The sequence below is a fragment of the Aythya marila genome (genome assembly GCF_965140915.1).
Source record: "Aythya marila genome assembly, chromosome: 11".
Lineage (NCBI taxonomy): Eukaryota > Metazoa > Chordata > Aves > Anseriformes > Anatidae > Aythya > Aythya marila.
In genome coordinates this window covers 2,878,196-2,904,205 of record NC_139052.1, presented here as the reverse complement: position 1 = coordinate 2,904,205, position 26,010 = coordinate 2,878,196, and the positions used below count along the sequence as shown (strand labels likewise).

Here is a 26,010-nt window from a genome sequence, read left to right as displayed (position 1 = left end):
TATTAAGCAAGAAAATTCAGGAAGCTTTGTGCTTAGCAACACAAACTTCTAAATAATGATAACTCTCATTATTCTGTTAGCTCAGCTGTAATTAAGTCTTTCAACAGAAAAGATAAACTCACAGTTGTACGTTGCAGCTAGTCCACATTGGCTCCTCACAGAACATCTCACAGGCTATAGTTGCTTTATATCTGATACTTGAACAAGAAAAATGCAGACTTGTAAACCAAAGGAAACCTAATTTCTTTATTCACTTCTTTTCTCCTGCTCACAACTTATTTAGTATAAGTTAACTAAGTTACTATTTTCAAGCATAAATATTTGAAGCACAGTTTACATCCCTAATGATTGGTACCCCCTTCTCACCATGAAGAGCCTAACTCTGCAGCTAACTGCCATCTCATATTGAGCCCCTAGGAGCACCTGTCTGAAGGCTTGCATCGCGGGAGAGCTACCCTCACCTACAGCCACACCTTCAATCAGCCACTGCAAATAGAAATGCTCTTTATGCCATGCTTGAAGCAGGACAGATGGTTGAAAAACTACCTGTACCTCATCATCGTTAAGGGATAACTTCTGAAGGGCGGGTTTGTACATCTCAGACTCTCCCTAGGTGGGGAACAGTCTGGGTCTGCCTCTAACAACGCCTATAGACCTGTGAGGGGGGTGGCAGGGTAGCTGTAGCCCAGGTTTAACCTTTTTTTTTTTTTTTTTTTTTTTTTTTTTTTCTCTAGTCTCTATTTCTTACCATTTTGTCCATCCCCTCACCCCGACTCAGTAAATAAATAAATAAATAAAACTGTTAAGGCAGAAAACTCCCGTTTAAGCTCTTCACCTCAGCGAGAACCACTGGGCTGTGACAGGGCGGTGCGAGCCGCCCCTGCTCCATCCACCGTCCCGCGCCCAGGGCGGGTGCAGAGCCGGGTGCAGCCTCCCCTGAGCGGGATAAAACCGGCGCCCGCTCCCTTCCTCCCTATCCCCTCCGCGTTCTCGCCGCTGCCGATCGGTCCTGCCCTCGCTCGTCGTGCCTGGGAACCGCTGGAGGTAAGGGACTGTGCTCGCTCGGCTCTTGCGGTGCGACCGCTCCGTGGGGGTCGGAGCTTCGCGTCCTGCCGCTGGTGCCCCGCGCTGGAGCGGTGGCGGCCATGAGGGTGCCTCGGGAGGGCTGGGGCCGGTGCAGGTGCAGTGCTTGGTCAGGATCCTGGGTCCAGCTTTGTCCGAGCTCCTGGGAGTTTTGTTTGAGTAGAGCAGACTTTTTTTCAACTGTTTCTGGTCCATCTGTATGTCACTTAAAATACCTGTAAAGCTGTATTATATTGGAGCTTTGGTACTTGGTGTTAGCTGTCCCATGTGAGTGTTCCCAGTCCCTGAAAATCAGGAGACTTATGCATACCTTCCCTTGGCTGTGGGAGAGTGTGCTTCTTCCTTGGTCTTCCTGAAGAAAAGCAGTGATGGGAGGACACAGCAGGACAGGAAATAGTAGGCCATGGGAATGGCAGAATGCTTTTGCGCTATTGTAGCGATGCCCTGTTGGGTAGGCACAAAGTATAGGGTATTGCAATGCCATTGCTCTCATGTTTCGGTTGTTACTTTTCTAGTAATTGCTAGGATTATTAGAGCAGTATTTTCTTAATAGATCAGGGACTTTTAACACATTGATGCCTTTGGTAAAGAACTATGATCCTTTAGGAATGCTCATTACAGAAACAGCTGTTTGTTGTGAGCTAGTTCTGCTCATAAGGCTGGGGTTGGTTGGCAGGCCTGATCTCACAACAAGAGTGGAATTCTCATTACATGTTCTTGGTGTTAAAGTTAGAACTTTACTGTAACAAGAAGTGCAATCCATGCATTGCAATGCATTGAATCAGTTCTGGACTTTGATTTTGCTTCATAATAAACAGTGTCTTTGTACTTAAGCTTATTTGGCTGTGTAAATATTATAAGTCATTTAGACTTGTTTACACTAAACAGTTGCATGCCCCATAGCACAGAACACTGCATAGAGGCCTGTTTGGTCATAAAGAGTATTCAAAGAGCAGGATGGAAAAATAAGGAGTTCTTGAATTGTCATAGGTTAGAAATCTTGATTATGATGCAACTGATTACAATGCTAATTAGTGATTTTTACATCACTATATAAAAGCCAAAGGATGGTGAAATGTTTTAATTGTTTTATTTCCAGCATCTGATTCCAAGTTTGTTTGTTATTTCAACATTCTGGAGTACAGTGTAGCTGAACCAAAAACACCACCCCTTTGTTGAACAGATTTATCTTCAGTGACTTCAAGGTCACTTAAGGAAGACAAACTGAGTGACCAAAGCTTTGATGAATATTCACTGACTTTCGGTTTGAGAGTTTTTCAGATTTAAAGTATCTTGACCTTTCCAGATTTTCTTTTCTGTTAAAGTACTGTAAAGAAAAAAGAATTCTGTAGGCTTAGTTATGGCTAGTTTGTTACAGAATCTGTGGTATGTCATAAAAGTCAAAGTACATCAAACCTATTGCAGATTATATATGACTTTGCTTACATCTATGTGAATTCTTGACATAGTTTGTTATTCTCTGTTCTCCAAGGCATATAGGCCATAAACTTGGGGTTGGAGCTACATTAGCAGATCCTGTGATGCTTGTGGGAATCACTAGTTCCTTAAAGAACATAAATGACTTTCTTCAAAAGAACTTAATAGGAAAGTCTAGGAAGCTGTCTCTTTGCTGGCACAAGGAAGCAGCACTTTTTCCATATGGAAAACTTACTTTTTAATAAAGGTAGGTATAGTTTAGTGTATAGAAAAGCTAAGGCTAAAACATGTCTATATGTCAGTTAGGTGCAACTTCATAGAAATCTGAGTTTAATATCTGTAGATACTGGTGTCCCACTTCTGTTATATATACTTTCTTGTAAGAACTGGAGGAGTGAACCTCCCTGATTAAATACCCACATAAGTAATGCTTTTCACCATTTAAATACATGTATGAGTAACTCCACTGAAGATGAATTAGCTGATGCTATTTGTATGCTTAAGCAAGTTATACCTTAATTCAGGTAGGACTAAGATGCTTAAACATCTCATTTTCTATAGATAATTAGTCTTGTATTTGATAGGACATTCAGACAATAAAAAGAAATGTGGTTTTAAATGACACCTGGTTCCAAACACTCGTATAATGTACTCTTTTTTCCCCCCAAATAAACTGCATGTACACAGGATCTCTTAATATGTGGTTTAAAAACAAGTTTCTTAGCTCACATGCATTAATTGTTGTCAAGCAATGTTTACACAGCTACCAGATCCTTGATTTTGTTGTTGAAGCATTTACTGAAACATTTACTGTTTAATGACAGTAAAAGGAAGTGTTTTTTTATATTTTTCCATGTATTCTGATTTTTTTCACTTGGCCAAAGAGCATCTCATGACACTTGTCTAGCAAGCTTTAAATAATAGGCCATGGGGTAATGCAGTAACTTCAAGGAGGTGTAGGTTATTCTATTGTACCTTATTACAGTGTGTAGAGTACAAGGGTTCTGAGTTGCTTATGTTTTCACTGCCCCCATTTTCCAGTTTAGGAGCAACATAAACTATTTTAATTAATATTGTGTCACCAAAAGGTTTTGAAATGGCCAATTGAATTCTGCCAAGATAGAGTCTTTTGATGAAAACATATCTTTATTGATTGTAGAAGAAGAAAATCATTCTTAAAATGAAATCCAGAGAAAAATCATATCCCTCAGAGAAAATTTCTGAGTGGCAGGCTGAGATTAACATCATAAAATTGAATTTGTGCTGCAAACCTTTGATGTAATCAGCAGCTGGGAGATGGTGTTGCCCTTACTGTGCTCCTTCTGATTGTGGTAAATTATTGTGTGGAATGAAATAAGTGTTTCTTGTGTCACTCGTTCAAGAAATACAAACGAACTATTACTAGGTGGTTCTTGCTAGTTAAAATGGTCTGTATTGATTCCTGGTCCTGGTATCTTGCTCTCTTAGACTGTAAAGCGGCACATTCACACTGCAGGGGAGGTCTGCTGGTCACTCAGCAGTGACTCTGGCTGACTAGTGTGTAGTTCTGCCAGGTCTCCAAGCAAGTCCTGTTAAATCTTCAACTGAAAGTTTGTGGCAGGCTAGCAGGGCCTCCAGGATGAATGTGAGGGGATGAAACCACCAAAACAAAGTAGAGAGAGAAGTGTGGAATAATGCAAGTTCTGGCAGAATACATTAGAACAAAGTAGTGGGAAATAGAGATGTCGATGACTGAAGTATTTTAATTGTAGCCCAACATATGATTAGAGGTATTAATTACTTCAAGTATAAAATCATTTTTTTTCTGTTGAATGCACATCTTAAAGGATACAGTTATATCTATTGTGTAATGTGCTGAATACTAATTGGTTTGAAGTTGTTGCTATTAACTACTTCAAACTTATTTCTTATCTTTGTCCTGTTGTTTAGTGTCATTTCTTTGGTTATCATTGCATTTTAATTTACCTAACCTCATGTCCTACCACTATCCTCTCTGCTTTCTTCCCTGCAGCCTCTACCTCTCTGTTTTATTCCTGTTTCTCACTTAAGCTTTCTCATATTTCATTTCTTTTCTAACTTATTCCATTACATGCACCCTGCTGTTTCACAAACTGTAAAATATTGTTGAGCTGTATTTTCAGATTCACGGATATAAGATTCTGAATAACAGCTTATGTAAATAGCAAAGTTGGGACCAGCAGCATGGGCACTGTGGTGTATCAGCAAGCTTAAAAAGGCAGCATTATGTCACTTCTGCACCTTTAAAAGTTTTTAGCTCTAAATGCTAAATCTTAATTGTGGCTATTAGAGGGACTTGTTCTATATTGTGGACAGTGAGTGAGTATAATCTTTTAGTTCTGGAACAAATATCTTTGCTGATTTCTGGAGATAACACATCATTCTTAAGGAGAGTGCAGTATTTACAGGTTAAAGTAAATTCTGAGAAATTTGTGATAGCTTTGACTTGCATTCTGTTTTGTTACATTTAAGTAAAATATTTGTTTCACTAACTACAAAAATGTTGATAGAATGTCAGATACAGAATAGAGAGAAATAGGAGAATGAGGTGAGTTAGGAACACACAAACCTTAGGAATTTGTTATCAAAACCTACCAGGCTCTGCTTAAAACATTTCCTAACACTTCACCACAATGATCAAGCTAAAGAGGGTAAAATAGCTGACATGCTGTTTCATGTGGCCTTCAAGGATATTGCTGTTTGGGCAAATAGCATTTTGATAGATGCATGTTGCTTTTATAAAATTTTTCAATAGCTACTTTTAATCAGTTTGGCCCACTTAACCTTCTCTAAATATTTGACTTTTGAATCCGATATAAACAGTTAAATGCTGCTCATCTCTTAATACTTTCAGGTCTGTGAATGGGTTTCTGCCCTCCTCCTCCTCCCCCCCCAGTTGTTGAGCATTTACCTGGATTTTGAAACAACTGACTTTGTATTGTACAGGCTACAGAGAAAACACAAAATAAGTAACAATACAAAACCAGAAAAGGCTTTCTGATGGGATGACTGTCATCTGTAGAGTGATTTTTTTTTTTTATTTTTTTTTGTCAGGGAAGGTATACAAAGTCCCTCCTTCCCTACATAAGCTATAAATAACTATTCAGTACCTCTCATTATGGGATGTTTTGTGAAGGAGGCTTCTGTCAAAACTCATGTTTTATTACATGAACTGTTTAAGATTATATCTAAGGCAAGTTCACTTCCTAGTTCCAAGGACCCTGACACATTAGAACTGAAGAATTCTGAAGTTTGCTTTCAAAATTTAGGATGTTTTCTTGTATGAAGAAGTGATTCCTATAACTGTAGCTAATAGTTTAATATTGTTCCATGTATCTCATACAGAAAAGTTTCCTTTATGCTTTTGAGTAAGCTCTACCTATAAACATAAAGCCAAATAGAGAATGTAAGCCATAGACTTCAGTGGGAGCAAAACACAACCCACATCTTTCACTTCAAATGGCTGTAAATATATGCTGAGAAATGTGTCCAAAAGTATACCTCCTCCCCTTTGCAGCCTTAAAGTTTTTGATTAGACTTCTAAATACATTGCAGCTTCTGTAAAACTATAGTTGTATTTAGCTATTCAAATGGAAGATTTGATACTGTACAAATGATCCAAAGTAGTTAAAATAGCACACCTGAAGTCCTTCAAGCTGTGCAGATTGGCATAATTTTCCCAGAGGCTTGTGCTGTGATTCCAGTGTGAAATGTTCACAGAACTAGAGACTGCAGGGTGGAGATGTGACAAGTTAGAGGTGGAATGAACTGGACTGGTTTTAACTAAGAACAAGAATATTATTTTGACAGTCATGAGGGAGTACTCCTTGGCAGTGAAATGAGGGCAGGACAAACAGAAGTGTATTAGGTTGCAAGCGGGGAGAAATAGGGAGCTGAACCGAGGAAGCTGATTTAAAGTTGGATTACAAGCTAATACAACAAATCAGATGTGCTTGAGTGGGCAGAGCTGGAAAAATTTAGCATGTGTTGATAAGCTTACATGCAGGCGAGATATGCCTTTGGCAATATTTGACTTTGTGGAAACAGATTTTACCTTTCTAAAGGAATAGTCTGATTTATATGAACTTTCTTTGCTCTAGGTGTTATCACCTTCAATAAATAGTTTTGATAAAGCTAATAGACAAAGAGTGAGTGTATGTGCATGTAAGTATACAATATTTCTAGGGTCATGGTATTCTTTGAATAAAAACCTTTATGCAAAGTACTTCTATCTTGTGCATTTAAATATCTTGATCTAAAAAAAAATAAGCAAGGGGGAGTAGTTAGGGACAGTTATATTAACACAAATTAATATAATCTGTTTTCTATTTTTCTCCATCTTCAGCCACAAAGGCTGAATGTAAAAAGGTCAAAAGGTTCTTGTAAACCTTCATTTATATAAAAGTGAATTTAGAATGATTTGTCCTTAGTGTGGTATATTAGCAAATTCCAGTAATTTTTTTAATTTGTGTTGAGTTCTCTTATGCATCTCTTGCTCAGCAGTGGGTCTTCAACTAAGAATATTTCACACACACAGAATCACACAGAATTTCTAGGTTGGAAGAGACCTCAAGATCATAGAGTCCAACCTCTAACCTAACACTAACAGTCCCCACTAAACCATATCCCTAAATCTTGATTCTATATTTCTGATAGAGAAAAATACAACTTACAGCTTCATATTCAATGCACTACAAAACTGGGTTCTGCTACCTTATGGTGTTTTACACCAATTGAACATTCCCATAGCACAAGTATAAATGACTATATGATATGCAGGAGGGGGAAAAAAGGGCACATCTTAAAGACCTAGGATTTGGCTTATCATTCAAATATTACCTTTGCAGCCATCATTCCATAAATGTTATGAAAAGGTGAATTTTTTTTGCCTAGCCAATATCTAGAAATGTATCTCTAAAGTTTGGGTAGAACAACTATTCAGGGCATAAAACAAAGAAGAAAATTACTGTTTTTCAGTAAACATAATACTTCATATGACTAGAAATTAAAAAAAAAAAATAAATAGAAAAATCAAATTCTAACGCATTTAGAATATGCAATAATACCTCACACTGTGGGCCTATACCAAAGTTTTGTTTTAAAAGTAAGTTTATTTTATCCTAATACACTCTTGATCTCATAATTAATTTCTCAGGTTCCTCTTCCTTTGCCTTTGACATTCTGGTTGAGGTTGCATGGCCAGTCCTTCTGCATTGATTGCCATGCCAGACTTTTCTGTTCTTTTTCTCAGTGACTGAGCTCTTCATCTCGTGTTGTTGTCAGCAGTTAAGACCATTCCCATAGTTCTGTGTCACTTAAGGCTTTTATTAATAGTAGGGAAGATACTTATTGTCTCCCTTCAGCTGCTATGGTGTTGAATTTAGCAATAGTTTGAATTAAATTTTCTTTAAACTTAAAGGCTGCTTCTGTTTCCTTTTCTGCTTTGTAGTCTTCTGAATTATCATAGGAACCGCAATTTCATGCTCTTGCATGATTGTTACATTACTTCCTTCAGCTGGCTGTTATCTGCTGCCACATATTTTGTACTTCCCAGTTTGTCTCCTGATATTTCAGCTTTGCTGTCTTCTATTTTGGTTGACCATTTCCATCTGTACTGTTCTAGCACCTTATTACTGGAACCTGTTTCATTTCACATATCTTTGCAAAGGGTGTGGGATATGGAAATAGTTTGCATTTGGGCCCAGGTAGACACTGCCAGTTTATTGTAGGAATTCTTCATGTAAAGACATGGATGATACAGACATTGTTCATCTGTGTAAGTTTTTTAGTAACCATTGCTTTTACATAAGTTCTCCCAAAGGAGACATATTTGGGTGTTTCACTAGTTCCCCTGAGAAATCTTAACAGGACGAATATATATTTTTAGATAAACTGACTATTTAAATATCAAATTATTTATGTTCACATGTTTTCTCATTTTGAGGATGCCATTGGGAGTACTCTGTAAATATGTTACACTTAGGAACACATGAATGAAAAAGCATTGAAAAACACTGAAACCAAAAAAAGGCAGAAGGCTTGTGAGGTGACTGAGACAGCAGTTTCCTCCCCAAGACTTTGTTTGAAGCAAAACTAGTACAGAGTCCAGCTAGTAAGCTGAAGTGTTTTTAAAACAAATGTGCATCAGTTTTTAGAAACAAAAAAAGTAGAACTTGTTTAATAAGGAAGATCTTGTAAGTACTGTTGTCTGAACAGACACTGTAATAGTTTCCTAGAAATGCAGTTCATAAAAATCTCGTGACTAGTAGTCATTTTGGACAATTCCAATAAACTATTTTTTCTCAGTAGTGGTTGAAACCTATTACGCTGACAAATCTTTCAGACAAAGGATATATGAGTTAGGAAGAATTAACAGTCTTGTTCTACTACATGCTTACTAACTGCAGGTCTGCCCCCATCTTCCTTTTGGGTCACATCTGTAGGAGATTATGCTCAGTGGTTGAGGGTAGAATTTTTCACTGTCCTAGGTGTCATTTCTGTCCCTGACCCACCTCCCATTCTGTCCTTCGAGCACCCCATTACTGTCTTCCTTTAACCTTATAGGAACCACAGACTCTTTACTGATACCCCTGTTCCCCTGTCATCCATATCCTATAGTTTGCTGCTGAGCTTGAACAGCACTGCTTGTTAGGAGGTAGAAAGTAGGCATGGTGCACTCCACCAATAAAAACTTAGGGCAAAAATAGTGATGTGCCCATCAGATCTAAGGCAGGTTGTGTGAGACAGTACGGGACTCCTGTTGCTGATACTTCAGTATTGTGATAGTACTGGTATCTAACACTGGTCCTGTTTGTTACTGCAGAAATTTAAAATAGCAGCACATCACCTCACTGTCCCATTGTACATATAAGCTATTAATGGGTATCTATTTCAATGGAAGTGTTAGTGGGATATTGGCAACAACTAGAAAATATTTCAAAATGTCATCATCTTTTCTGTAGCTCCCCTTATCAAATGTTGATTCAATTATTTGATTGTGTTTTGCTCTTGGTTGTGTCGTGTTTTCTTTTTTTTAATCACATGTGACTTAAAATCATTTTGACTTGTTTCTGTTTTCAGGTGCCAGCTATGAATGTACCAGTACAGGCTGTGGCAGTGTGGGGCAAAATTGCTCCCTCTCACAGCATCACTGCTATTATGATTACAGATGACCAGCAGACTATTGTTACAGGAAGTCAAGAGGGACAAATATGTCTCTGGGATCTTTCATCAGAATTAAAGGTTTGTGTCTGCCAAATTGATGGACTGGAGTTTTCTCTTTTATTACCAACAGTGGAATTACCCATACTCTTGCACTTAAATTAATTATTAAAGAGTGTGAGACTTGTTATAGGAAACTCATGAAGCAAAGTTATAAATGTTGAAATACCTATATGAATAACCTGTTATTTGTGGACTTCAGAAAACTTTTCATGGATGATCATTGACCTGTATAATTATAATTTGAAATTGTGCTGTGAGTTCTGCTGTAACTCACAGTAATATAAAATATATGCTACTATTTTAATTCATATCCTGTGAAGTGTCTTTTTCTTTAAACCAATTGATGAGTGTGGCCTAACATTTCAGGATTAAACACCTATTTATAAAAAAAAAAAAAAAAAAAAGAGCTCTCTACCAAGTTAATGGAAAAACTTGTAAAAAGATGGAAGTAGTAAGATGAAATATTGCAAATACATATTTTTGGTATAATTAAGCTGCAAACCTACTGGCTTATTGCTACTCTTTCACATTTATTTTCTTCAAAATGGAATGAAGTCAAAGCAATGCTAACTTTTGACTGTGTTCCTAGAGGGATGGCTTTGTTTTAGATTTTGACATCATCTGAGTATGGCTTGAAACTTTAGTGGTTTGTTTTTTTTTTTTTTTTTTTTTTGTTTGTGTTTTATGGGGCTACCTCTTTCCTTTAAGATGACCTTTGCATTTAGTGAAGCTCATCAGAATCAAAGGGGTTACTGAAACATAGTATTAAGTGTATTCTTAAGAGTTTTGCTATATCAGTTCCCTACTTTGCTTTGCCATTTTTGCTGTATGTAGTACTGCAAGGGCCAGAGTTCCTGTACATTACCAGTTGTATTACATTTGACACTCTGTATTCACTGTAGTCTTGAAATTGTTTTTTCTGAAGAATTTACAAAGACTGTACTTCATACTGCCAGTGTGCAAACTGCATAGTCTTTGCACATTTCTGTGCATCCCAGAAACATCATTCAAGAATGCAAGAATATAGAACACATTGTTACTTACTGATAACATCTACAAGTAGTATCTCTATTTTTTAGATCTTTGTAGCTTATACAGAAAATGCTCTGTTTAAGTTAAACCATTGTATTATTCTCCTAGATTTCATCTAAAGAAATTCTCTTTGGCCATACTGCTTCTGTAACTTGTTTGGCAAAAGCAAGAGAATTTGAGAAACAACCATACGTAGTAAGTGCTACTGAAAATGGGTAGGTAACTGAATCCTCAATTATTCATTTTCTGAATCAAGAAATGTATGGCACATATAGGTCAGATTCTGCATTTAGCAAAGGGTCTTTAATCCACTTCCTCTATGCTATGAAAAGGATAACATTTAGTTATGATAATGATTATATTTATCATAGGATAGGCTAACTGGGAGCCAATGTCTTGGACAGCAGAAGGGTTTGCCAGTTTCAGGTATCTAGTTAGTGGTCAGGAGAATGAGGGTCAGCTAGGCTCCATTCAAATGGAGAATCCCAACCTGCAGCAGGGAATCAAGATGCTTAAAATTTTTAGTATTGTAGTGTTTCCTTCCTGAGTTCAGTCTCAAGAACAGAATTGGTAAAGGAGGCTCACGTACTATGTCCAGTTTATGCTTGCTCAGTGACCAAATCTGACTAGCTATTTTGGAGCATGTCCTTCTAGAGGCTCCTGATCTTGCAGATTCTCTACTATGTTTGTAGTGACTTGGCCCACCACTTGAGTCAAACTCATTTCTCCAGTTCTTGCAGGGTAACATTTGAGTCTTCTTTTCCTCTGAATATTTGATAATTCTTTCAGCTGGAATTTGAAGCCCATCTGTTCAGGCTTTCAGCTTTTGAAAGCAGTTAGTCAGCTTATTACTTCCTTATGGGTTGTTCTTAAATAAATTTGTCTTGCTACTTAATACAGTTCCCTTCTCATATTAGGTTCATCTTTTCCATTTAACAGGACAGCTTTAAAACCTCTTCCCATTATGAGCTCCTGTCAATTGCCCTTCTTCAAGTTACATTTCTCATCATCCTAAGGGTACTACTTTACCATTGGAAGGCTTGTTTCTTTTCCAACCATCACCAGCTGCTAGGATCTAATTGTCTCAATATTTGATTTACAGGAAGAGGATAACTGAACAAACTGGTTTGGGCTTCTGAACCCAAAACTGCTTACTTTTATCTTCCCAGTGGGATGGTCTAACCTGTAAAGACTGCAGAAAGGGAGATAAGTCTACAGAACTTCTTTTTATTGACCTCTTACAATTTTAATCAAAGATTCAGAGATGAAACTATTTTTCATCCTAATTTTGAAGTTCTGTTAGTGCAATGTTATTTCCAGATCATATTGGGAGAAAATACATGTATACTGTGTTCACAAAAAAACTGGGATAAAACACATTAAGAAACAAACAAGACTTCTTTTGCTATAGGTATGCTGTGAAGAAAGAAGTTCATATTCTGAAGGTTCTGCATCTGAACATATCATTGGGCTTGCTTGGAATGGATATTGGTAGTACTAGTCTTCAGACCCCTTTAAATGTGTACTTTCTACCAAATTATAGCTTACCTTTCATCTGTACTGAATACAGGCAAAGCATCTATCATTGCTTACTGGAAGGTTGCAGTGTCAAGTTGAGGTAATTACCAACAGTAAGCTTCATCTTCAGGAGATGTGGAGTCTGTCCAACTGTACTGTCTGGCCTGTGAATCATTCAGTTCTCTCCCACTTTCAACCCTCCATCTCCTTGGATTGAGGAAATTGTGTGGAAGATGTTTGTTTCCCCCCAGCCTAAATCCCATGTCAGTATCTTGAGTGTTTCTGTAACTGACTTATTCCAGAAGGATGAATATCAGACGCTTTCTCTTTCTTATACGCAAATGTTGAGATCAATCCATAATGATTCAGAATCTTTCACTGATGTGAACAAAATTTCACTTTGTCTGCATGTAGTATGCCCTGTAGGACAGGGTTATCAACATGTTACATTACTTGTTCCTTGTGGTACAAAAAGTAAATTAAGTGCAACATACAGAAGCTGAAGTTATATTCCAGTCTAATATGTGCATGTTTGCATGTATGGATAGCAATGTAGCTGAAGTGGTAAAGTTAATTTTCATATTCTGATATCACCAAGAAGAAATTCATTGCTTTAAAGTGACTAATAAAGTGAGAGAATTAAATTATGATTTTTTGGTCTACAGATTGATACACTGTGTAGGTATAGATTATACTCCTCCCATTTAGTTGAAAAATGTAAATTAAGTAATATTTTTAATTTCTCAAACTATGAATATTGGTGTGTAGAATAAAATGCAAGTCTTTGAGTTTTTCTGATATATTAAAATATTTTTCCATAATATGTTCAAGTCTTCTTACAGAAAATGTCTTAAAGTATAATTAGAGAAATCATAAAATGACACAACATTTAAATTGATTATGTTTCTGTTGTACTCTGATTTCAAAGCATGCTGAATATCTTGATGAAGACTAGCTAGTGAGTCTTTCTCAAACATTACTCTTAAATGTAACTAAGTGCAGCTGGAATTGTTGCAGATATTCACTTTGTAAAGACAGTTCAGGAACAGCCTCACGGTGGCACTGTTTAGTCTTAACAGAATGCATCAGTTCCCCTCGATGCCTGTTCTGCAGCAGCATTCAGTTTTTGTTTTTCAAAACGCGTGGTTTAAGTTCAGTGAAATGAATCATTTTCAGGAGGATGTCATTCCAACGAATGATAGTTACAGTGACACTTTGACGAGCTGTAATGGCAGTATACCTACAATTTGTTGTAGAAAAGAGTTGGCCTTAAAGTCAGGTTTGCTGTGAGGTAGCAGGGTATAATTACCAAAACAAAAAGAAACAGATACTGTATGTCATCCCCTGCTAATGACCGCAACATTTTCTTACCCAGTAATCTGTAACAAAAAGCCCCATGAACGATCAGACTGCACTTAAGTACAGCACTAAAGAAAAACTTGGTGCAAAATTATTCCAGCCAATTGAGTGGAAATGACAGAGTAATATGAAATTGTTTTTGGCAGGGAGATGTGTGTTTGGAATGTCGCTAGTGGACAGTGCATTGAGAACACAAAGCTTCCTTATAGGCACACAGCAATCTATGTAAGTATAGCAACTTTTCATGGAATGTCTGTTCATTACAAGAGGAGTTTGCTTTATTAACGTGATTTTTCAGAAGCATAGTTTTAAACATAGCTAAAATAGACTTCAAAGAAAATTTGTTGCATTAGCTTTGTTATTTTTCCTTTTGACCTTCTTCTAAGAAAATAACTAGAATTTATGTTCATCTGTATTCATTATTCAAATCAAACTGATTTTAAGCCACAGATGTCTAGAATGCCATGTCACTTAATATATTATAAAGCTTGGTCATCAGGTAAATGCCACTGTCTTGTAATCTTTACTTTTGTCCTGTGTTAAAATGGCATGGGAACTTCAGGTCTAATGTTAGTTTTTGATGTATTTCTGAATTACATGCAATCAAGGCAAATACAGTGAGCCAGTTTGCAGAAGATCTTATTTTCAAACACATCTGAGAGGTTTTGATGCTTAATGGCTATCTTCTAAAAGACTGCTTCCAAAAATGTACTTTCATTGCAGAATTCAGGGGCAGATTACAGAGTATTTTTTTTCGGAGGCCAAACTGCTTTAAATCTTTCTTCAGATGATCCCAAGTTTTTGGCTTTAACTGTATCAGGTACACTAAATATCCAGATATTGGAGTATGAGGGTGTTTAAAATGTGTGTGTGCACAGGTATTATTTAGGAGCCCAGCATGTGCGAATTTGATTCAGAGAGATGTATTTATTTATGAAAGTATTAGTAAGAGAAGAACTCGGGATTCCTTGGTTAATTAAAATGCTGCTTATATTCAGTGAGGAAGTCTGTGGTGGAACTAAGTTTGCAAACGTTGAAGATCTGAGACCTCACTGAGTTCTCATGTGACTCTTAAACTATGGGTGAATTCAGCATTCACATTCTGCTAATCTTCCAGCAGACACTGTTTTTCATGTCAATGTTTTGGTTGATGTGATGAATTCAAACATAACTGTCAAAGATAAAGGGAAGAAGGAAAAGCTTAGGTAAACTACCAAATAAAAATATTGATGAATCGCTTCTTAAAAATGTATATGTTTATTTATATATGCACCAATATGTGTATGTATAAACAGCGTAAAAAGCTATTCCTCTAATTTGTATGTGTTTATAATAAAGTATCTATGATTTTGTTTGTACACACACACAATATTAATGCCCCCAGTTACGTAATTGAAGCACAGTATGATCTGTGTGTTGCTTAATTAGATCTTAATAGTGAGTTATGGAGAAGTTTGCAAAGAAGCAGACAGATCTGGCCTAGCTGATTATCAGATAATCTGTGTCCTTTTGTGATAATCAGAAACAGAAGCTTAATTCTTATCCTTCAAGTAGGAGAAACAAGTACTTCAGAAGTATTACTTCTCTATTAGGAGGTGAGAAGTTACTTATGGCTAGATAATTATTTTTCATCTATAGCTTTGACAATATGGCTAAAGGAAAATATGAATATCTAAGAAAACTTTCATAGGAAAGAAAATAATGTGACTAGAACAAAGTTATACTTAAAATTCAATTTTCAAGTATTAGTAATAGCTTACTTGTTTTGCTGTAGGTCTTTTTCTTCCTTTGAAGAATAGCTGTGTGTGGCATAGTAGGACCTGAAAAAGAATAGTTTCATACAGAATGTAATCGCCTGGAAAATGTAGTGCATACTCTCTTTGATAACATCACTGTCCTAAAATGTTGCTTTTAGTTAATGCTCTTATTTAGTGTTTCCTTTTGTTCAGCATAGGTGGTTCTGGTGTAAATTGCAAATATCAAACAGTACAAACAATATTTGCAGTTTGAAATGAAATGTTGACCAGGGTCAACTCCTACCTGTTTGTGGGACCTTAAGCAGTGTGGAATCTCTTCTTAGAGGACTGGCTATACAAATATTCCTGTTCTAGTCTAGTTTAAGAGTACCAGTTACAAAAGTTTCCTATTTCTAAACATTTTTCCTTCTGATTATTTATTTCTGTGACAATAGTTATCCTCTTCTCACGTATTTATCTTTTTGGTTTTAGACTTCAATTATTTAACTGATAGTCTGAGAATTATCTAGCTAAAATTAGTAGAGAGGATTTTAAACAAAAGACAAAAACTCTGTTATTAGATACTTATCTCTGACTACATGATAACATCATTAAAAAACGAGAGCTTGAAAGCTTTTTTACATGCTATTGCTTATGTATTTATAGCAATTCTGTACAATTATAAACAGATATAACATGAAATGCAAATATGCTTGCACATAAGACACCTCACAAAAAAATCTTCATAATTACTCTGCACCCTTGTCATCTGTTCTCAAGTACTTTTCTGTGTGTGTTTCTTCTATTTTCTTTTTAAGAAAGAATTGTTCTTTTGAACACCAAAGCAATTAGTGTCATACTGAATAATATCTCAGAGCAGAAATTATTTCTGAAAAATAATTGAGAATTCATTATGAATCCTCTGTGGTTTATACCTGATTTTTTTCCCATGTCCTTATGTACCTCTTGGTGATGGAAATTTGATCTCATCTCCCTCCAAACACTATCTCAGAGAAACAAGTAGCAAATTCCTTAGCAATTTATAATTAGAACTAACACCTTAATCATTTTCAAAAATCCTAGTAGGCAGGGCAGATAACACTTTTAATATTAAGTACCTCTTTTAATATATGTCTATTAAATTGTTGTAAATATATGTGGAACACTTGTATCATAGGCAAAATGGTGTATTGACTCATGCTGTGTACTATATATTTTTAGTAATTCTTTGATTGTTAAATAAAAATTCAAGTATGATATGCTTACTGTAAAAAAATATGTATGCACACTTACGTAGCTCTGTATGCTGATGCTTCTTTCCATTTGCACAGTACTACCATTGCTCATTCCGAATGACAGGTGAAGGCTGGCTTCTTTGTTGTGGAGAATATCAAGATGTTCTTATTATTGATGCTAAAACTTTGGGTGTTCTGCACACTTTGTCTTCTCAGTCTTCTGATTGGATAAATTGTATGTGTATTGTTCACTCTGCAAGAATTCAAGGTATATGTTATAGATGTATTTATGTAAGTCAATTTACATAATATTTTTTGTATAGATAGTAGAATTTTAGATTTACAAATATCTAATGCTTTGCAGAGCAGTTATGTACAGGACGTTAATATTTCATTGTTGATACCTTAAAAGGTGTTTACATACTTATAATGCTGGTCATGTTTCATTCAGTATCTTAAAGGAAAAACAAATGGTCTCTACAATAGTAAGCAACTCATTACTTTAATGTGTAATTACAAATTAATTTGGTAATATCAGGGAAATTTTTGGGTGTTGAACTCCTGTTTTATCTTCTGTTAGAACATATCTATAAAGCAAAATAGTTATTCACTATTTGCTTGTAAGCTTTGTATTTCAATGTACAAATTAGTTGTTTAATATTTAATTTAAACAGTACCCTGCAGAATCCATCAGGTTTAGTACTGTGTACAACACCATTGTCTATACCAAGGTTCTCCTTTGGTGTTAGGCACTGTTTGGACTTGGTTTCAAATTGTCTCACTGTTGCCTTTTTGACAGAAGACTCGTTGGTTGCAGTGTCTATAACCGGAGTTCTGAAAGTATGGGAGCTATCTTCATCTCTGACTAGCATACAGGTCAGTTTGTATGAGCTGTGAAATGATAATTGGAACAATAAAAAAATATAGTAATATCCTCAAGTGAAGGATGTACTGAAACAAAGCACAAATGAGTGAGAATCTTCTGGACATGAATTAAACCAGATTGATTAGTATTGTCTGTGTCCTTGATGAAGATGTTAGTCCTCACTAAGTTTCAAAAAAAAAAAAAAAAAATCTGAGGAAAAAAATCCCCCTATTGCAATTTAAAATTATTTGAGCCATTGGACAGCTCTTAAATTGATGCAGCAGTTTTCTACCCAGGCTTCATATCTTTCCATGTTCTATGGTGCTGAAGCTGTAATGGTTTTCTACTGTCTCAATAATGTCACTCAGTTCTTGCAACCTTTTAATTCCTTTAAACTCAAAGCTCTTTAAAGCTTACTCTTTGTATGTCCTCTTCCATCTTGTTGCTTTTTCTCAAGATGGTCCTCTAGTCTTTCTTCTATTTTTTTTATTATACTGTCTTCACTTGGAAAACTATTACTGTGTCATGACCTATTTGTCCATCTTCAAACTCGCTTATTCTCTTCAATTTTATGTTAATATCAACAGCTGTCACTTGACATGCACAGGTGCTAGAACTGGAATACAATGGCTTGGTTTGGATGACTGGGAATGCAGAATATTCTTTAGCTATTTTGAATCTGATAATGTCACTCTATGGGTGGTAGTAGCTATTTCTTGACTGAAGAATACTTAGCATATATTCATGGCAGCAGGTTCAATCCATAACCTGCCTCTAGTTCTTTTCCATGCTCATTATCACTTAAAGTGAGATCAAGATCTGAGCCATGCAGAATGTCTTCTGGTTACACAGTACTTGTGAAGCCTACTGCACAGTACTCACGAACGTTGTTCTCTTATTACAGTTTTAATCAATAATATGTCTTATGCTTTGAAAATACATGTCAAATAAACATTGAAAAAATGTTTTCTATTCTAAAAGTAAAACTATCTGGAATAATTTGCTTGTCTTTTTTTCCTTTTGTGCTGTGAAGGAGAGGCAAGATGTATGTGAAAAGGAATCAAAATCTCTGGACTGTTTAAACTGTCAAGCAATACGGTTTTGCACTTACACAGAAAGGCTCCTTCTAGTGGTGTCCTCCATATGCTGGCAGGTATGTTGTTGAGCGTTATTCTTTTTTAATTTTATTAGTAACTTTGAAAAGCTTATTAACTCATCCATGAAAATACTACTTTTCTTCAAGTTAAAATGCTAACTAATGGTCATATGTGTGCTGTCCTCTCTCCTGTTATTTTAACTGCCTTACTGAGATGAAGTGTTTATTTTTAATTAAAGTATTTCTGCTTTAAAAGTTTGTAATGAAATATACTTACTATCCCATCAATTTCAAGTATTACTTACACTTAAAGAACGGGGTATATTATGGCCTTCTCAGCAGTGCATCTCAAAAGGAGACAAACACATACTAGAAGGACATGGAAGTATTAGAATGAGTCCAGAGGAGGGCCACAAAGATGATTAAGGGGCTGGAGCACCTCTCCAGCCTGCAGAAAAGGAGGGTTGTTCAGCCTGCAGGAAAGAAGGCTCTGGGGGAACCTTATTACAGCCTGCCAGTACCTAAAGGGGAGCCTACAGGAAAGCTGAAGAGACTCAGATTCGTTATCAGGGAGTGTAGAGGTAGGGCAAAGAGTAATGGTTTTAAACTAAAAGAATCGTTTTAGATTAGATATTAAAGAATTTCTTCCTTATGAGGGTGGTGAGGCACTGGAACAGGTTGCTGAGAGAATTGGTGGCTGTACCATTCCTGGAAGAGTTTAAGGCTGGTTTGGATGGGGCTTTGAGCAACCTGGTCTAGTAAAAGGTGTCCCTATGGCAGGGGTATTGGAATTATATGATCTTTAAGGTCCCTTCCAATCCAAGTGACTCTATGGTTCAAGAAATCGCACAATAAATGTTTAAGTATGTCAGAGGTAACCATAGTCAGCAAGTCCTCAGTAATTAGAAGCCTTTGTTTCATCAGGGCCTCAGTACCTTTAACAGTAGCCAGCAAAAACAAACAGCCCAGACTATCACTTTCTGTTTCAGTTTTAAGAAAACAGATGATTGTGTAGTTACTGAAAATGTAATTTGGTGTTTTTAAAGTTGGTCTGAACCATGGTGTGAAAACTCAGTATTTTTCACCTTGGTTGTGACATTCCTCTTGTGCTAACAGCTCAAAACTATATTAAATTAAGGACCTGATCCAAGGAGTACTGTCTGATGGATGGGGTGTGGAACTCACATACATGACTCGAGTCAGCTTTAACTAATACACTTATAGGATATTCTTGAGACTTCTCGTGTGCTATTTAAAGTCTGTACAAAAGCACTAATAAGTTTTGTATATAGAACAGATACGTTTTATGTGAAATGAAAGTAACATTCATTGTTTTCTATAAATTTGAATAACATTTTTCACAAAAGACACATGTTTCTTGTAACATTTCCATTACGCATTTGAGTATTTTACTGCTTGAAGCGGTGGTATAGATGTATAAGTTGTTTGTTTTAAAATTTTGTCTGTTAATGAACATATAGCTTTAAAGAAAAAGAGAATGTTACTACTTAATTAGAAAGGTATGTGTTGTAAAGATTCATGTGTGCTTAGTGACTCAATTTATAGTAATGAAAATATAGAGGGAGTTAGATATGAAGTAGCTCCTATACGAGCAATTCATAGAAAGATTTTGGAATGAGAATTTCTTCAAACTGTTGGAATAAGTTATTGAATGTGGCTAAGAGAACTCTGCATGGGGCTATTAGGAACATGCACAAACTTATTCAGTTTGCCTTGCTCATATCCTGTTCTGGTTTAAAATGGCAAGGTCAGAGGAAACAAGCTATTTTTCTTTTTTTTTAGTCCTCATAAGTGGAAAAGCTACAAGAATTATTCCAAGCAAATGGATTTATACACATGTTTTATATGTATTCTTTACTTTTAATTTGTGAAAAATAAAAATCTGTTTACCAAACACAGAAGAAAATCTGTTCCGTGAAAATGTGCTTTGGTTACACTAGCAGTTTCTTGTACAGAATTCTTAAAGAATACCAACAGAGGTATTCAATGTCTGTCAGACTTCAATGTCATACTTGTTACATACTAAATTCATTATTTTTAATATTTACTGGTCTGTTAAGTTATATAATAAAAAATGCAAAGCAAAACCTAAACCCTATCTAAAATCTACTAATATACTAGAAGCCTTTAATTTTATTTTGTCAGTTTATCTTTCAGATACATTTTGATTCAGATATTATGGCATTTTAATGGTACAAAAACTGATTTGTCTTTATCTTGACTTTGTAGTGAAACTACCTTTTATGTTTTACTTACTGATCCTTTGCACAAAACTAGCTTGAACTAAAATGAGACAGTACTGTTTGTTTATATTTTACTGTTTTTTCCTCTCTGTTAGGTTTATGATTATTGTGACTTCTCCTTGCTCTGTACTGAGTTCAGTAAAAGTGGTCAGTGTTTTGCTGGTGGAGAAGTACTAGCAGCTTACAGACTGATCATCTGGACAGAAGATGGCTACAGTTACATCTACCAGCTGCTAAACAGGTGGGCTCAGATGGGAAATTCACACAAAAAGTTCAGGTACAAGATGAACTTTGGGAGGTTTATTATGGAAAATCTCTGCATGTTGCAAATGATCAAAAACCTGAACAAAACCACTTTGGCACTCAAAGATTTACCCTGAATTTGACAGCCCTTAGCCTTTGTTTGACACAGCAGGGGACACAGAAATAAGATTAGCCATGTAGAACTTGGGCAGCTGGTGCTGTGATTTCACAAAGTCGCTTGTAATTGCTTGGTAACTTTTAATTTAATGTGTGGATCTTGGACATTACCATTCTGCTTTCTAAAAATGACTCTTTAAATCTCTTATTTTTAAATTATGCAGCGGGCTTTCTAGAAGCACATATCCTGCAGATGGGAAGGTGCTGAAAGAAACTGTTTATCCTCATTTACTCTGCTTTACTGGTCTGAAGGAAAATAAGGTAAATTCATAAAGGTTTACAGTCAGCTTCAAAATCTGCTGTATGCTTTTAGTAAATTACCAGAATAATCCCTAAAAATTGTTTAAATATCAACCAATCTGAATGTTGCATAAAACAAGTAAGGCATTCCTTCATTTGGACACTTATTTGTAAATTTGGAGATGTTCATAATGTATTGTCTTAATCTCTGGCAATTTTTCACAGAAATCCTGTGTCTTTATCTACAGACTTTTATTCTGTTTTTGTAATACAGGCAGAGCTTTTCTTTAAGTGGTCTAAAATAGCTTTAGATCCTTTTATTTGCACATCTGTAAATAAAAGCGAGCAAAATGTAAACAAGTTGTTTCATTCTTGTTCTATTAAGATATGCATGCATATTTCAGTGAAATTGTGTAAATAGGTTGTTCCCATGTATACCTATCTTAAGCTGAAGGGGTTTGAGTCTATGACACTTTATTTAGAACACTGTTATCTTGAGCCTTCAGAGGCATAATCACATGCCTAACTTATATTGTGAGCAGACTGACAGTACTCAGAATGCATAAAATACCCACAACTCTTCAGAACTATGGCCTCTGCCTTGAAGAAGCTTCTTTGGTAAGAGAAGAGGAAGAATTAAAGTAGGTGATCTTTACTTCTGTTTAAGAACTTATGATTGGCAGGGTATATCAATTTCAAATTTCCAAGTTATCGCTTGGATGAGTTCACTTAAGCTATTTTGTTTGAAATCTGTATCTTGGTTCACTGTTTTGCCTTGTGTGACCAGAGTGAAATAGGTCAGGAAAAACAGCTGAACAGCTGACAGAAATACTGAACAATGGATAGAAGTTAGGAAGTAGAAAATCTGTGTGGGGGTTTCTTACTTTTGGAAAAATAAAACAAAAATAAATCTAACCCTTCAGCATAGCAACAAAACCAGAATCAAAGCCATTATATTATGAAATTTGTTTGAAATTGGCTTTGGAAGATGTGAGGTTTTTTGTGTGTGTTTTTCTTAGAAAGCATTTGTATTGCATACTTTTCTGAAACCTGACATTTTCCTTCAGCTGAAGGAAAATAGAACAACTCATGTTACCCTCAACAATCCTTCTGATCTAAAAACAGTTGTCCTAACTGGGGAAAGATGCCAAAAGGTCATTTGTCATGGGGGGAGAATAAACAGAAAGCATGCAAATACAAGGGTTACAGTGAAGGAAGGAAAATAATGTTGACCCCCTCCAAATGTATGCATTTTTAATAATGTCCAATACTATTTTCTTATACTTCTGCTCAAGTATTTACCCTCCTGCATGAATAATTTTTATAGCCAATATGGGGTCTTCACTTAGAGGCAGTGAACCTAGGGATCTCTCCAAGTACGTTTTTCCATTTGAGATGTAGGTTCAGCCAAAGGTACTGGCAAAGCAGAGGGGCTTGCACCAGACAGATTAGACCTGGTCCAAGCAGAGCTTAGTGACATCTGAGTGTTCAACCTTTATTTGTTTTAGATTTCTATGGCTTTTGATGCCAGAAACTTTGAATTTTCAATTATTGCATTATTTGATCAATTCTTCTACAACAGAAAACTGATTTGCTATTGTTTTGGTTTCTTTGGTAGAGTTTTCCTTTTGTTATGGGCTTTCTGAACGAAAGGAAGGAGCCTTTTTATAAGATTCTTTTTTCTGGTGAAGCTTCAGGAAGAATCACTTTGTGGCATGTTCCCGATGTCCCTGCATCAATGTTTGATGGTTCCCCAAAAGGTCTGGAAAATCTATACTCTCAATACAGTCTCCTTAGTTATGTCTTTAAGTCAATTTTCATGAATGCTTATTCTTATGGAAAAAGCTTTAACAGAAAAAAAAAAATAGTGCTCATCTATATAGTGTGATGATTGTCTCTAATTAGAGGCAACACCAATCAAGAGTGTCCAGGAATGGACACAATTTCTATGTATAACTGAACAAATCTCCCTATTTCCACCTGTCCATAAACACGTCTTTACTAAACATCATCAGAATTTGCTTAGCTGATCCTACTTGTGGCTTTTCATGGACAGGTAATAATACTTAAAGATTTTTAGTGAGAAGATATGATCCAATGTTGGAACGGCAACTGACTTTCCAACTTCAGGATGCAGAAGGGATAAGTTAGGGAAATAATGGAGAAACTAAAATGTATGTTTGGTTTTGGTTTAAAACAAATGTCCCTGCCTCTCTCCACCCCCTACCCTCACTACCCTCACTCCAGAGATCCCAATTGCAGCAATATGGAGTCTTCAGGATAACTTTGATAAAAACCTTTCCATGTCAGAAGGCATTATTGATCATCTTTGTGCATCTAAATATGGAATTGAAAGTGCAGTTGTGACTTCCTCTGTGTACATACCCAGCCTTGATAAACTTGTCTGTGGCTGTGAAAATGGGAAAATTTTCATAACACTAGGCTTAAAAACCGCAAGAGCAAGACTTTTAGAAAATGTGTCTTTGAAAGGTAAGTTTTAACAATTTTACCTATTATCTCAGCCAACCACAGAATACTTCATACTTCCAATGTCCCCTTCAATGAGCCCTGTAAAAATTCACTGAAAGTGAAGTTGATGGTCAGGCTCTGAATGAGAAAAGGAAGATTATGATGGGCTTTTCCCTCCTTATGTAGATAACTTACTAAGATACAGTTTAGTACTACCAAGGTGCTTTGCACTGTTAGGAATCTGGGAATGGCTGCAGGGATTAAATCACCTGGAACCTGGGTTGCAGGATGTCATGGTAGGGGCAGTAGTCTTCTTTATTTTCCCTCAAAAAGATGATTCCACTGAAGGAATGAAAAGGATACATCTTAGTAGCTGAATCTCAAAATGTAAATCTTTGTACTTCCTTTTGGGAAAATGTCTAAAATTGTTTGATCCTATGGATGTCTTGCCTAAAACTCATTGGATGAAAATTCTTAGTTGTATTTGTTTTCTGAATCAAGGTATTAACAAATGTGTTTATTTTTATTTTAATTTAATAATAGTCTTTAAAGAACAAAAATACTTTTGTTTCAGGTAATCTATCTCATAAAGTTTTGAATGGTCATAGTAGCAGAGTTACATGTTTACTTTATCCACATGATAACTCAGTCAAGTTTGATCCAAGCTGGCTTCTATCAGGGGGACAGGATTCTGTTGTGATCTGCTGGAATATATTTACTGGAGAAATCTTGCACCAATTTATTCTGCAAGCTGGTACAGTGATAGAGCTATTGCGATCTCCAGAAAACTTCAAAGTAAGTAAAAACAAAAGGTATCAAATATAGATACAAACATAAAAGTATATATATAAACTTATGCATGTGTGTTAAATATATCTGTATATATGAGAAGAAAACACTATCTGGTGGTACTTCTGTGACATTTTGTCTTTGATTTACATTCACTAATCAATCGTCTTGTTTGAAAGTTACTTTTAATTCTAAGGCAGTGACTTTTTGTTAATTTGTAATTTCAGAGGTTCAGAAAAGTGCTAAAAAAAAAAGTGATGTAGTAAATTGAAGTTCTTAACAGTATACTCATTTTTTTATATTATGATTATCAAGCTATTTTAATCTGTTTACACTTCTCAACTTCAGAAGTAGATCTATAAGGTTAGGGATTTGAATGTAGTAAGACAAGAATTAGACCAATAGCACTTAAATATAAATAGTATTTCAATCTATACGGTTGTAGTTAGTTCCTGACAGATCTCTGTGGTCTGTTGTATGTACACCGTTGTGTTTTTTAAGCTTTAGAAAAACTTGATTTGTTTTAATTTAATTTTGAAGTAAGAATTCATAAGAAAAAAAATTACTGAACCTTTTATGAAAAATCACTGAGCAAATTCTGTCCCCATTTCATTTGTCTTAGCCTACATTTGATACTTATAATTGGCTGAGAGTTTTCTTAATGATAACATTAAGATTAAGCAGTCTAAAAGACCTTTAGCAGTGATGCGATTGAATACCTTCTAGAGGCCTGGCACAAGTTCTTAATGTTTGTAAGGTTCCTTAGTGCTTTTTCTGGAATCTAGATGGGATTTAATACCTGCTTGGATGATGATCCAGTTCTTAAAGGGCTGAATTTTTTCAGTGTGAATTCCTTTGTCACCAAAAATTATTAGCGGAAAGGGGAGGCTTTGCAGAATCAATTCCATCCAATTTTAAATTAAACTGCAACATATCTGTTTTTCATTAGAAATATACTGCCCTTTGCTTTTGTGCCTTAAGACTTGATATAAGTTTATATCACATGATTAATAGTTTGGCTTAAGTTAATTTCTTTACTACTTTCTCTTCAAGGATATCTGCAGATAATTATATATTTGGTTATATAATCACTGTTTTGTCAGGCTAAGTACTGTGGACTAATGGTATTTAGATTTCTCATATTTGAAAAATCAGAGTGGGTGTGTATCTTCCTATTTGTGTATTAGTTTTACAGCTAGCCTGCTAAAAATGCATCAGAGAAATA

At 35.7% G+C, this 26,010-nt stretch overlaps 1 protein-coding gene across 1 annotated transcript in view; it reads left to right on the top strand.

Moving 5' to 3' along the window:
• Nucleotides 1-1,522: 1,522 nt before the first annotated feature.
• Nucleotides 1,523-26,010, top strand: part of WDR72 (WD repeat domain 72) — a gene marked incomplete at its 5' end in the record, with an annotated part of 120,239 nt that continues 95,751 nt past the window's right edge. The window contains 12 exons of the mRNA XM_082769143.1: nucleotides 1,523-1,534; nucleotides 9,619-9,780; nucleotides 10,903-11,009; nucleotides 13,818-13,896; nucleotides 16,739-16,910; nucleotides 17,442-17,518; nucleotides 18,541-18,660; nucleotides 20,963-21,108; nucleotides 21,452-21,548; nucleotides 23,146-23,287; nucleotides 23,775-24,017; nucleotides 24,571-24,791. Coding sequence (XP_082625269.1) covers nucleotides 1,523-1,534; nucleotides 9,619-9,780; nucleotides 10,903-11,009; nucleotides 13,818-13,896; nucleotides 16,739-16,910; nucleotides 17,442-17,518; nucleotides 18,541-18,660; nucleotides 20,963-21,108; nucleotides 21,452-21,548; nucleotides 23,146-23,287; nucleotides 23,775-24,017; nucleotides 24,571-24,791 — 1,578 coding nt within the window. The remainder of the gene's footprint in view (nucleotides 1,535-9,618; nucleotides 9,781-10,902; nucleotides 11,010-13,817; nucleotides 13,897-16,738; nucleotides 16,911-17,441; nucleotides 17,519-18,540; nucleotides 18,661-20,962; nucleotides 21,109-21,451; nucleotides 21,549-23,145; nucleotides 23,288-23,774; nucleotides 24,018-24,570; nucleotides 24,792-26,010) is intronic.